The sequence below is a fragment of the Megascapheus bottae genome, chromosome 10 (genome assembly GCF_031878675.1).
Source record: "Megascapheus bottae isolate mThoBot1 chromosome 10, mThoBot2.hap1, whole genome shotgun sequence".
NCBI classification, from domain to species: domain Eukaryota; kingdom Metazoa; phylum Chordata; class Mammalia; order Rodentia; family Geomyidae; genus Megascapheus; species Megascapheus bottae.
Genome location: NC_143518.1, coordinates 18,107,075 through 18,119,597, shown reverse-complemented (window position 1 = coordinate 18,119,597; position 12,523 = coordinate 18,107,075). Strand labels below are relative to the sequence as shown.

The 12,523-nt window shown below is 43.8% G+C and overlaps 1 protein-coding gene across 2 annotated transcripts in view; it reads left to right on the top strand.

The window, feature by feature from the left end:
* The window catches only part of C10H1orf21 (chromosome 10 C1orf21 homolog), a 192,248-nt gene extending 186,289 nt beyond the window's left edge, over positions 1–5,959 (top strand). For both annotated transcript variants that reach the window (XM_090340255.1, XM_090340256.1), the window contains exon 6: positions 5,166–5,959. In XM_090340255.1, the coding sequence (XP_090196381.1) occupies positions 5,166–5,204 (39 nt within the window). In that variant the 3' untranslated portion in view covers positions 5,205–5,959. The remainder of the gene's footprint in view (positions 1–5,165) is intronic.
* The last annotated feature ends 6,564 nt before the right edge of the window (positions 5,960–12,523 follow it).

The following is a 12,523-nucleotide window of genomic DNA, read 5'->3' as shown; positions in this document are numbered from 1 at the left end:
GCTTCCACAGTAGTTTTACTTCATTTATTCACTTTTGTCTATGCTACTTCCATGCTTACAAATACAGAATAGAGTTACAGTGGAGGCCATCTGGATCTCAAAGCCTAACATACCCCAACCTTTCCCAGAGGAAGTCTGCCCATCCCTGCTGTAGGGTGCCATTTCAACACAGCCTCCTTCATGCTCCTTCCTCTTCTGAGCACCCACATCAGCTGAACTTGAAGCGGTCTGTGCCATGATGCTTCTACTGAGCCATGATCTTCCTTACTGTGAGGAAGAGCAGCAGCTTGGGTGTAATCAACATTTTGTGGGGGTTGGAAGCTGTTTAGTGAGTATGCATTCTCCCTTGGAAATGAAAAGCTCAATGGACTGTGCTCACTGCTGTTATGAACACAGTGATCGTTCCTGTGTATGGCCTGAGAAACAGTCAGAGATGGCCACACTCCACTGTTCAACCCAACAGACTTTCTCCAGAGGAAATAATAATAATGCATGAGTCTAATTAGAGTAAAGCTCATTAGAGATGGAAGCAGCCATTAATGCCTCGATTGATTTTTCTAATGAAGTAAGGCGGGGAAGGAGACTTTTATAGGGCAGCCTAATTATTTTTGCTTTTCTTCAGCATTTCTAACGCATTTAAAAACTCTTGTTACAAAATGGTCACTGGACTGTAACTGCATGCCAGTGAGGCTAAAAAGCAGGCTGTGACTGGAGAGGTTCTGGCATTTCCAGCCAGGGAAGGGGTAGAAGACCGTGGCTTCCAGACCCCAGTCCTTCCTTCTCTGCTTTGTTTTGGATCTGGTTTGCAGATGCACTACTCTAGGATGCAGTTGTCTGGTTCAGGAATATCCTGATTCCCACAGAGACCTAGAATCTGAGGTTCTTCTGGTTGGTGCTGTGGGGAGGACAAGATAGGATACAAAGTTGTGAGTTGGACAGAAAAGGAAAAACACCTATGCTGGGCCTTAGTGGTTCACACCTTTAATGCTAGCTACCCTGGAGGCTGAGATCTCAGGATGGAGATCCAAAACCATCCCAGAGAAGCAAAGTCCAAAAGACTCTTATCTTCCATTTACCACCTAAAAGCCAACAGTGGAACTGTGCCTCAATTTGTAAAGTGCCAGGCTCAAGTAAAGAAGCTAAGGGACAACACCCTGGCCCTGAGTTCAAGCCCCAGGCCTGACATTTAAAACAAAATTAAATTTCTAATTCTTTTACATGCAGACAACAACATCAACAAAATCTTTATCCTTGGACCTTGGAAACATTTGACATAGTTATTTGAATTTCCAGGAAAATAGTAAGACAGACCACTGAAGAGGGCATGCATGCACATGGGCAGAGAGAAAAATAAGCCAAACTTCATGTCAGACAAGAGCTCCTGGGGCTGTTTTGAGACTGTAATGCATGCCCATGTGGTTCTTTCAAACAATCCTGCCTTGTTGGCAACCCCGGGAGTTTCCATTCTTGCTGCTTACCGGGCCTTCTGGGGATCTTATAGTGTGGCTTTTGTACAAGGGTAGGATTGTGAGGAATAAAGTGTCTTCACAAAGGCTTCCATTTTGGGTGCCTTTGAGGGGAGAAGGGGGGGTGAAGGGGAAGGAGAGCCTTCAGCTGAGAGAGTTGCTGTGTATCTCCCAAGCCTGCTCCCTTCCTCCCTTCCTGCCTTCTGACAGCTGAAGGTTTTAACATTCCCTTTATAGCAATTCTTTAACAATTTAAATGAGACATGAAGTCATCTTACTGAAGCTAACTCCCCATCCTGCCCAATAGGATAAGGGTCTAAATGCCCCCCCCCACCGTGATGTTGACACAGAGCCATGCCTGTTCTTCTACCCCCCCACACACACACACACTGAGGCCCCTCTTAGCTTCAGTGTGTTGTGATTTCAGGGGCTTTGTTGCCAAAATATTTGGTTCCCAGAGCTGCTGCTGCTGCTGCTGCTGCTGACAGGTGATGATAACAAAAGTGAGACTGACTTGAATTGAAATGGTGTCCCATTGGTTACAGTCAGAAGGAAAAAGCCCAGTGTTCACTGAGCTTGGGTGCTCTGGAGTTTACCCAGGGGTAAGGAGGCTGCATTCTCACCACCCCTTCCCCAGGGCCTGCAGGGTTCACATGAATAATAAATGAAATGATGTCTGCAGAGCAACTAAATGCATTTCCCCCTCCTCCTTGTAGCAATTATAGTCATTTAGAGGAATACATGCTTGGGAAATGAAAGCCATAGAGTCATGCTCCAGCAAGAGGGTTTGTCCCTCAAAGGGTGGGATAGGGACCTCTTCTTGGGTTAACAACTAAACTTAGCGGGTTTGAAACAGGTTCTTTGGCGACTTAACCCTGTAGCTCCTACTCATACTGACCCTGTGTTATTAGTAAGTACAATGGTTCTCCTGTCTGTCTGTTATTGCTTCCAAGTTCTTCTTCATGGCAAAGGTGCCCTTTCAATGCCACATTGGCTTGTTGAACCTTTATTTAGACTCGAGGCCTCATTGAGGCATATGAAGGGAAGGAAGCATGAAGTCCTGAGTTCAATCCTCAGTTCCAAATAAAAGGAAAAAGATTATTTTAAGGATAATTTTAAAATATTTGGAGCCTGATGTAGAACACATGCCTGTAATTCCCGCTATTTTGAAAGCGGGCACAGGATGATAGAGGACTAAGTGCAGTCTAGAGAGATCCTATGGGGGTGGGGAGAGAAAACACTAAATTCAGAGGAGTAGGGTGTTGCCCAAGTGGTATAGTAAACACTTGCCTAGAAATCTCTACTCGGATTCTAATTCTACTACCCCAAAAAGAAGAGGGGGAGAAATGAAAGGAAGAAGAGGAGTGGTAGGAAGAGGAGGAGGGAAGCAGGTGGGGAGAACTTGAGTTTTAGGCACAGAAATCCACACTCACCTCACCTCTGCAAGGAAGGAGGACCCTAACCTCCTGGTAGGACCCTGAAGAAACCCAGAACTTCTGATAGGATAGTTACAACAAGAATGGTGTATTGGTAATAGTAGCAGCTGACATTTGTCAATTACCTGCCAGACTATGGCTTCTCCCATTTAATCACGATCACAACTTAGACAGATCACTGTGATCCCAGGAATCCAAAAGCCTGGTTTTGTGTCCATGTCTCACCCTACTTTCCTAATAATGCTTCAAAAACTCCATGCACCCAGCCTTTCCTCTCATCCAGTGTCCATTCGCAAGTCTATTCCTGAACTTTGTGAGTTGAGAATGAGTGGAGAGAAGGTAGCTTATTATAATTTTATGTTGAAGTCTTTACATCCTTTTTTTTTTTTTTGCCAGTCCTGGGGCTTTTTAACTCAGGGCCTGAGCACTGTCCTTGGGCCTTCTCAACTTCTCAAGGCTAGTGCTCTAGCACTTGAGCCATAGCATCATTTCTGGCTTTTTCTATGTATATGGTACAAAGGAATCAAACCCAGGTCTTTGTGCATGCTAGGCAAGCACTCTACCACTAGGCCAAACTTCCGGCCAATGACATATTTATGTATGTCCCATTGTCCACTGTGGAGAATGAACTCCAGTTGTCAGGAATCCTGTGAAGGCCTCCTTTCCAGCTCTCCTCAGTGGGAGAGCTTAGAGTGCTTTCTGAGTGATTTGGCCAAAACCAGGAATGGCATCACTTGAACAGTGTCACCAAGAGTGATGCCACCTGCATACTCTTCCTCTCCAAACCATTGGTTATTACCCATTATCCCTGTCTGAGGGAGATATAATACAAGTGAGTAGCTGGGATGATGAGATTGGGCCATCAAGCCTGGCTAAAATGTCTGTTTTTAAAGAGGAATTTCTCTCCTCTGAAATCAGGACATGTTTATATTTAAAAAGAAAAAACAAGTTGAACATTTATTTGAGAGATATGGATAGAGTTGGGAAAGGTAAGAGAGAACAATAGTGACATTAGCCAAAATGTACTGTACTTATAAGCTGATTTGTTGAATAGAAACTTCTTTGTACAACTAAATGTTTTTTAATCAAAGACAAAAGTAGGAGGAGTGGAGAGAAGTACCCATGTTGGGGCCGGGAGTTTGGCCTAGTGGTAGAGTGCTTGCCTAGCATGCACGAAGACCCGGGTTCCATTCCTCGGTACCACATACATAGAAAAAGCTGGAAGTGGAGCTAAGGCTCAAGTGGTAGAGCTCCAACCTTGAGAAAGTCCAAGGACAGTGCTCAGGCCCTGAGCTCAAGCCCAGGACTGGCAAAAAAAAAAAAGAGAGAAGTACCCATGTAGGATGCAGGCATAGTGGTATACATGGCTTTTTATAAGGTCTTGATCTGTGACATTGTTATGCCATGGGCAGGTACCTTTGTCCCTTTCTCTGGGATTTCCAAGATGTAGTTTGAGGAAGACAAGCAATGATGAGGGATAGGGAGCCTAAAGTCTAGTCCCAGCTGTGTCTACATGGATTTATAACCCAAAGGAAAAAGTATAAAATGTGTACAGAGCAACTATTCCCACCATCTTTAAAACCTTCCAGTGGCTTTGCTAGCAAATAACTTCAAAATATCTTTCTAGTGCTGTACAGTGACCAGGCACAGCCCCAGGACATCTCACACATTCAACAAAGCCTTATTTGCTATTTTCTAAAATTGTTTTAGAGTATAGTAAAACTAAGACCTTTCTGAATTACACACCCTCCCTCTGTGAAATCTAAAGTATCAGTCAAAGGGCCAGAGTGGTAGGAAAGCAACAGAGAGTGCTTTGCTCACTCTACCTGGTGAGAAATTGATCTGCACAATGGACCATCCATTTGGTCATTTCTTGGCACAGGCTGAGTCTTCTATATGCCCCAGTTGATAAGTGTTTTCCTGTCATAAAGCAAGGGATTAGTAGGTGTTTTCTACCTTGAGCTACACACACACACACACACACACACACACACACACACACACACACACACACACACACACACACATTCACTCACGCACACAGAGCTTTAAAAACCTGCCTTATGATATGTGAATCTGCCAGTGTTATTTATGATACATGAACTTCATGCCCAGTAGTCTCTGATAAAGCCTGGATTTCTATTACAAAGAGACATAGGCTGAAAGAAATGTAGGCTGAAAGAACATCGATCATCTGTAAGTATCTCAAGCTCTCATTTGCAGTTCTCATTCACATTTTCTTCTCTTTCTGTTTCTCTTCAAGGGTCGGGATTACTGTTCCGAGGAAGAGGATATCACATAGCAACAACTCTCCCATTGAGACCTGGAGCGACTACTGTGTAAATAGATTACACCCCAGTTGAAATCTTTGCAAAGGTCGGTTCTCTTCAACGAACAGCACTATAGCAAAAGAAGATCGTCCCATATTGTATGCCCCATTAAATTACAGTGTTTCTTAATGAACTTGCAAAGGAATCTTGCTAAAAAAAAAAAAAAAAAAAAAGACACCTGTCATGGAACTTTCTTTGTTGCTGCTAGTTAAAACTTGTTGCAACTCTTCACTTCTCTTGTGTCCAGATATGCAGCAAAACTGCAATTCACCTTAAACATACAGATACTCTCCAACCTATTTTCTATAAGATGAGGTAGTGGTGAACTCAAGAGACACAACTTATATTCTAAACTGGTTCTGCTTCTCAATCCAGCATCTCCCTCCCTCTCTTTCCTCCTTGTCTTTTCTGGTCAGTCGAGGTAGGCTGAGCCTTGCTTCTCATGGCAATGTTAGGTGGTGGAAATGGGATAGGAGCTGTGGTCAGCCTCATTTCTCGGCTCAGAAGAAAGAGATGCCATCAACAATACAAAGCCTGTTTCCGCCTGACTCCGGAAGTGACGTAGGCATGAGCAGCTGGTTGTTCCAGTTAATAGGTATCTTAATCAAGGTTTAAGCTCACAACATTGGCTTTGCTCAGATAGATGGAAGTATGATCGTCATCATTTTGAATCCCTCTTCTCTCTCCCCCGCCCTTTTTCTAAGAAATAAACATTGTACTGTTTTTATGTATCCTTGTCTTCTCCCATTCATCCAGCTCAGTGTTTTAAGCTGATCCTGAGTGTGGAAGCTGAGCCCTCCCTCTCAGTGGCACTAATCAGTGAACTCCATGGCTCCCCACCCTTTCATTAGCCATCAAGCCAGGTGTAGAAGAGCCTTTGAAATGAGGGGACACCCCATGGCTCTTTGGGAGGGTGCCAAAAAAACCCACCTTGTTACTTTTCAATGTGTTAGTCATGGGGGTTTAAGCATCCTGTTTTGTGGTTCTCTCCATTCACAATGTCACATGAATATGGCCACTCACTTCCTTCTTAACTTCCAGCCCTGGTAGCACAGTGAAAAGTGTTTGCCTACTCAAAAATACAGAACATTTACACTGGTGATGTATGGAGATGTGAAAGCCCAAAGCCCCTGGCGGCGGTGGGGAATGTGGACTGTGTTCCGTAGAGTTTATTTTTCCATATATATCGAAGAGTGTAACCTCTTCGTAAAGACAGAAGTAATATTTTTAACCAATATTGTCACAAGTAAATAGCAATCAAAAGGAGAAAATAACTTTTGTATTTTTTTAACGTGTTTGATAGCTTTGATGAGGGTTCTCTTTATTACTTTCCCGGGGAGGGTGTCCTGTTGGGCCTAGTGGTCCCAGCGTGGGTTTGGCCCACCAAAATGGAGAAGGAGCACTGTGTGTGTGTGTGTGTGTGTGTGTGTGTGTGTGTGTGTGTGTGTGTGTGTCTCAGGAGCACTGTGAACTTCAAGGGCCTGGGGCCACACGGTCCCCCTTCATTCCGAAGGTTGACAGCTGTGAAGGTGGGTAGCTAAAATGTTCTGTGTGGTCCAAAGACCACCTGCCACAAAACAAATTAAGAGACTAAATTTTTTCTTGGCTGAGAAGAGCCTTGACTTTCAAGTCCATCCACACCATTGATGCTAATGGTGAGATTCTTTATCTGCTTTCAGACCTAGAGTTGCAAGAGTAAAGAAAAATTCAGTCAATTGTCATAGAAAATAGACTTGAATGTTAGCAACAAAAATCCCGTCGTTCTTACAGCCAGCAGCAGCTATTCTGGGGAGCAGCTGTGGTTGTTACATAAATAGAGACACAGCCAAAATCTAAAGCTTTTTATCCTGCTTCAAGCTGAAAAAATGGTGAGAGTCAAGTTGTCTAGGGTTTTACGTTGCCTCTCCTTGTATGGATTTTAGCCAAGGGATAAAAATAGTTTTTCTTAACTGTAAACCAACTGTAAAGCCCCACCTCAAACTTGTCCACTGGGGCCTTTATTCACTGTTATGTGGATGACATTTTTAAAGGACCTCATGTTCTTATCAAGTTAAGAATGAAGCCGATGTTAATCAGCCTCCATTGGATTTCTCTGCTTGATGTCTCAGTGTCTGTTCAGAAAACCGCCATCCTCTACCCAAAGACAAAACATGCCACATCATTTTCCTCTCATTATGTTTAATGCCATGACATGTTGCACATGTACTTGGAGCCAAGTGGTTCTTGGGAACCTAAGTTTTGCGTGTCTAATAAAAGCATAAATTTGTTCCCAAGAACCAGTACCTTCTTGTACCTGGAGTTCTGTCTCCCATGTTGAACACTGGATATGTCTTTGCTGTGCAAGAAATTTCATCTTCAGATGTTTGGTACCTCTAGAAATAGAACTGAAGAATGGGGTGGGTTAGCATCATGGAATACTTGATTATGTTAGCAACATTCAAAACTATCTGTTTTCCATTTGTTGGTTTGAATCATAAAATTGTCAAGTGATTTGTGTTGACCCTTTATTTTTTCTATTCCTCCTAAAAGACTCTGTGGAGAGAAGAAAAAGCTTTGTTATGTTTCCCTGTGGATCTAAGCAGTAAACAGAAAGAGTGAGAAAAAATGAGGCAAGGTAACTGGTCTGTCTGTCATCTCTGTAGGATAGGGGAGGTAGGAAGAGGGAGGAAGAACAGAAGAATGAAACATAATGAGAAGGGGACTGAGTAAGTTTAGCAGAGAGGGCTGCTGGACTGGCTGGATGTGGAGTGGGGGGGAGGCAGTTGGAGACCCAGCTGCCTATGGTGGGTGGGGTGGGGCCTCCAGCAAGACTTCCAGCTGGATTCCACAGGATAATATCCTCCAAGTTATAGAGTTGTAAAGTTCAGTTGTATGTGCACAGCTTTCTTTTGGTTGGCAGAGATTCAGGATCACTAAGTACTGCTCTCATAATTGAATATGTGTTTGTTACTGGCAGTCTTAAAAGAGGTTCCCTTCCCCAAACCACTACCATGATACAGGAGCCTAGCGTGAGGCCTTGGTCTATTTAGGGACAAAAAGAAGGTACAAAGTCCAGAGACAAAAAACTAGGTCAGCCCTCTGAACGAGCCACAGCTACACAGCAGCCTGCTGGGCATCAGGTCTCTCTCCATCTGATGTGAGGCATGCTTCAGCAACTCAAATGAGAAATGACCGCTCCCTGGGAGTAGTTGCTGTGCTTCAGCCCGCTGGTCTCATACCCCTCCTACCACTCTAATATAAGATGAGGAATCTTAGTGTCACAGCCACACCCAGGCCTAGGAAGCAAGCTGACAGCAACTGCAACAGGCCCCCTCAGGATAATGGAACTCATTTCTTGCCACAGTTGATGTCAATCAATGTTGAGAAAACTTTGCCCTCACCCCTGCCTCTGTATCATCTTTCCCTATGAAGGCCTCTCCCATAGCCTGCTAAAAACCAATGATCAAAGGGATTTTACCTCAGTAGCTTATGATTTAAGTTTGGAAAAGTGATTATAACCCCTGCTTAGAAATTGGGCAAGAATTAAGGATTATCCTATCTCTACTAGTCTGAAGAAACTTGGTTTTAAGTATTTTGGTTTTGTAGGAAGACAGGAAATACTAAGAATCTTGGACTCAAGAATTCTGTGTGTAGGGCCGGGAGTCTGGCCTAGTGGTAGAGTGCTTGCCTAGCATGCACAAAGACCCAGGTTCAATTTCTCAGTACCACATACATAGAAAAAGCCAGAAATGGTGCTGAGGCTCAAGTGGTAGAGCTCTATCCTTGAGGAAAGCCCAAGGACAGTGCTCAGGCCCTGAGCTCAAGCCCAGGACTGACAAAAAAAAAAAAGAATTCTGTGTTTCTGTGTGTGTGTGTGTATATATGTATGTTACATACATATCTATGTGACAAAACAATAACATCCAAGTTTCTCTCCATTGAATATCCCTTTAAAAAGGAAACAAAAAGGAGGAAGTTATTAGAATGCACTCTGCTTTTACCAAATCTGCCTCCCATGCTTTTTTCCTCAAAAGGCATTTTCAGATCTTTATTTCTTTGTACCTCATAGAAGTTGATCTTTCTGTTAAGTTGAAAAAAATAGCAAGGCATAGTTGGTGGGTGGGAATATGTATTTAAAAGCACATTGAAAAGGGAGCTGTGAGGCGGGACTTTGGCTTTTCCCTGATGTGGGCGGTCTCTGGGCCCCAGGGTGTATTTGTGGAGCTGGGTGAGGTGGCACTGGCTTTCCAGGCTGCCAGTGCCCCTGAATAAACCTTTTGGAATTTGATGAATGAGGTCTGTGAATTGCCTTTTGCTAATAAATGGATGCATTTTTTCCCAAAGGGAAAACATTATTGACTTTAGGTATCACTGTTTTTCCTATGCTTCTGAGGGTTTAAAAAAAAAAAAAAGCAATCACAGAACTCTGGTACAACATGAGACTTGTGGATGAATCTATTTACCTTGGGATGACTAGTAAACTTGCAGGAAATTCATATCTTTCTATTCTAATCTTCGAGGAAGGCAAAAAAGAACTAATATTTATTATTTATACTCACTCTGTGCCAGATACTATGCTGAGCATTTCATAATTTTCTTGTGTAATCTTCACAGTAACTCTGCGGCATGAGTCCATCAGCTGTGTATCTTCAATGGTGAATGCGTCTATCTCACAAAAATGCCCAAGTGGGAAGAAAGAAAGGTGCCATCCAAGTATTTTTCCAAAATATTTATTATCCTTGGGCCCTTTGTAACACTGTGAACACAACCTTTTGGGGCCTACAGATTCTCTCTTGGGCTCCTCTCCAGCTCTGTTTCTTCTACTTGATTTTTGCACATCCGATGAGCCGCACACAAACAAGTAGAGACCACTACCTGGGGCCAGAAAGAAAGTCAGTGCTAGAGGGAAAAGGCTTTGAGAGTTTAGCACCTGGGTCCAGTACCCCCTGGAAATCTTTTTCAGCATCTGCGGTTTGATACCAGATGCAAGCAGAACAGGCTTTTGGAGTGCTGTGATTTCATCCCTTGGTCCCCACTGCTTCCGATATCCTCACAGGCTACACCTTTTCATGAGATGTTAAAAGCCTCAATCTTTCGAAGAGGTCTTGGAGAACTTGGTCTCTAGCAGTGGAGGAAAGACATCTGGATTGTTGACCTTTTGTAAAACCCTTTCTTGGGGGCTAGGTTTGGATGTCTCTTTTTGCTTGGTGGAGTAGAGATCTGTATTTTCCAGGCTAGTTTAAGCACCAAAATTAGATGTGAAGCTCAAGATTTCAAATGCTTTTAGATAGTCATACAGTGACTTAGTCATTACAAAGACCTCTTCCAAGGTCAGATGAGCACAGGAGCCACCAGAATTCCTCTCACTGCTTCTTAAGGTACATCATGTAGAAGAAATCTTCACTTAAGGTGCTGTCTACAGTGGATGCCTCTTCAGCCACCTTCATTCTTGTACTTAGAAGAATTTCCTTAAGAAGAAGCCATTCCAGCTCCCCTGTGAAATCTGATGTCAAGATCTTGATTCCCTCTATCTTGACAGCCAAAATCCCTCAAGGTGGTGTGAGAAATGGCTCTTATCTCTTAAAGGCTGGAAAAATTGCTCTCTGCTTCAGAAAGATTTCATGTTTCAGCTGAAGGCCCCATGCTGATTGTGATTCCCTTCAAATTCACTCTTCTTCCCTTTCCCAAGAGCTGTTTTTAGATCAAGACTTTGAACTTCCACTAGGGTTAGAAACAGCTGTAGAACTTTAGCAGGTCACTTGGCCTAGACCCAGGCATAAGAGAAAAGACCCCAGTGCCTGCAATATCCAGCGTCTGGAGTGTCAAGGATGATTCTGTCTTGACAGGCAAGTGAGCAAGGGAAGTTCCATAAAAGATTTCAAGCCAACTCTTCCATTCAGCACAAGATGCAATTTAAAAAAAAAAAAAACTATTATTTTCTTAGTTCTGAACCTTATTAGGGATTTAAATTTGGATATATTTTCTTAACACACAGATAGGTAGATAAAGAAAATACAAGTATCATCCACAGGCTTCAAGAAAAGTCTATATAACCTTTCTATGATAATACTAAAATGGGTAAAACTAGTGATCACTCTGTAGATGTTGGAGTTACAATCCAATAAGAGTGTCAAAGTTGGCTGGTGAGCCTGCCTTGTGCCCCCTTTGTGCCAGGCATTCACATCTGATTGACTCCTCTGGGCCTCTGGCTGGTGTTGTGGCTCACATCCTTTTCCACCCTGTGGTGCATAAAGGACCCATCCATAATGATGCATGCTAGATCCAGCCACACCCAACCTCAGTATTGCTCTCCCACTCTCCCACTCATCCTTTTGGCACTCACTGGCATTTCAGCAGCTGTACTGGGACACTCTTTAGCACCAATGAGTGGGACTGAGACCTTTTTTTTTTCTTTTTAGGTTGTTCCATTGCAGCATTTTTAACATTTCCCTTCTTAGCTGTGAGGCATTGTTCATTCAGGTTATTTGTGGATACCTGGTACACCCCGGGCCGTGAGCCAACTGCCAGCAATACACATTTGAACCAAATACAGTTCCCTGCCTCATGAAGCCTGCCCCTAGTGGCCTGGAAGGACCACTGCAGGGAGAAGTCCTGTGTGCATGGGAGCCTGCCTGTTACAGTGGCAGCTTTGGGGATGGTGACTTTCTGAAAGCAGAGACATCTCATCTGCTGATCAAGGGATAGATAGCATTACAAAGGGCCGTCCATGCTGAGAGATGTAGGAGGACTGCCTAGGGCCCACATGCAGTGATGGAAACAGAGCTTGGAATGGAAGAGGGAAAGGAGATGGGGAGAGAGGACAGGGTTGTGAGCCAGGGCCACCAGACAGGGCTCCTGAGCTTTGCTGTGAGCCCAGGGAATAGAAATAAGAGCTTCAGGTGCCACTCCACCCTCCACAGCCACAGCCTAAGTCTTCAACAGCAATATGAAATAACTCGTGGCAGATGGGTTGGCCTCCCCTCTGTGGAATTGCACAGTGGCTTGCTGAGACTGATTCCCACCATAGCCTTTGTCTCCATCTGACTCCCTTCCTAACTCCCAAAACTTGGTGAGTTCAAGGGCTTTTTAGCTTGGACTGTATCTGATTTGAAGACCCAGAGGGATCAAGCTGGGTCATCCTGACCTGCCTCTGCAGACATCATGGCCAAAAATACCTCTTGGGACCAGGCTTGCCTAGACCCTAAAATGAGAGCACACCCATGTCCTAAAATACATGGAAAGAGGGCTTCCCAATTTCATGTGTGATTCTAACCAAAGGCAGTGGCAGTGCTTTCCTGGGTTAGGCCATACA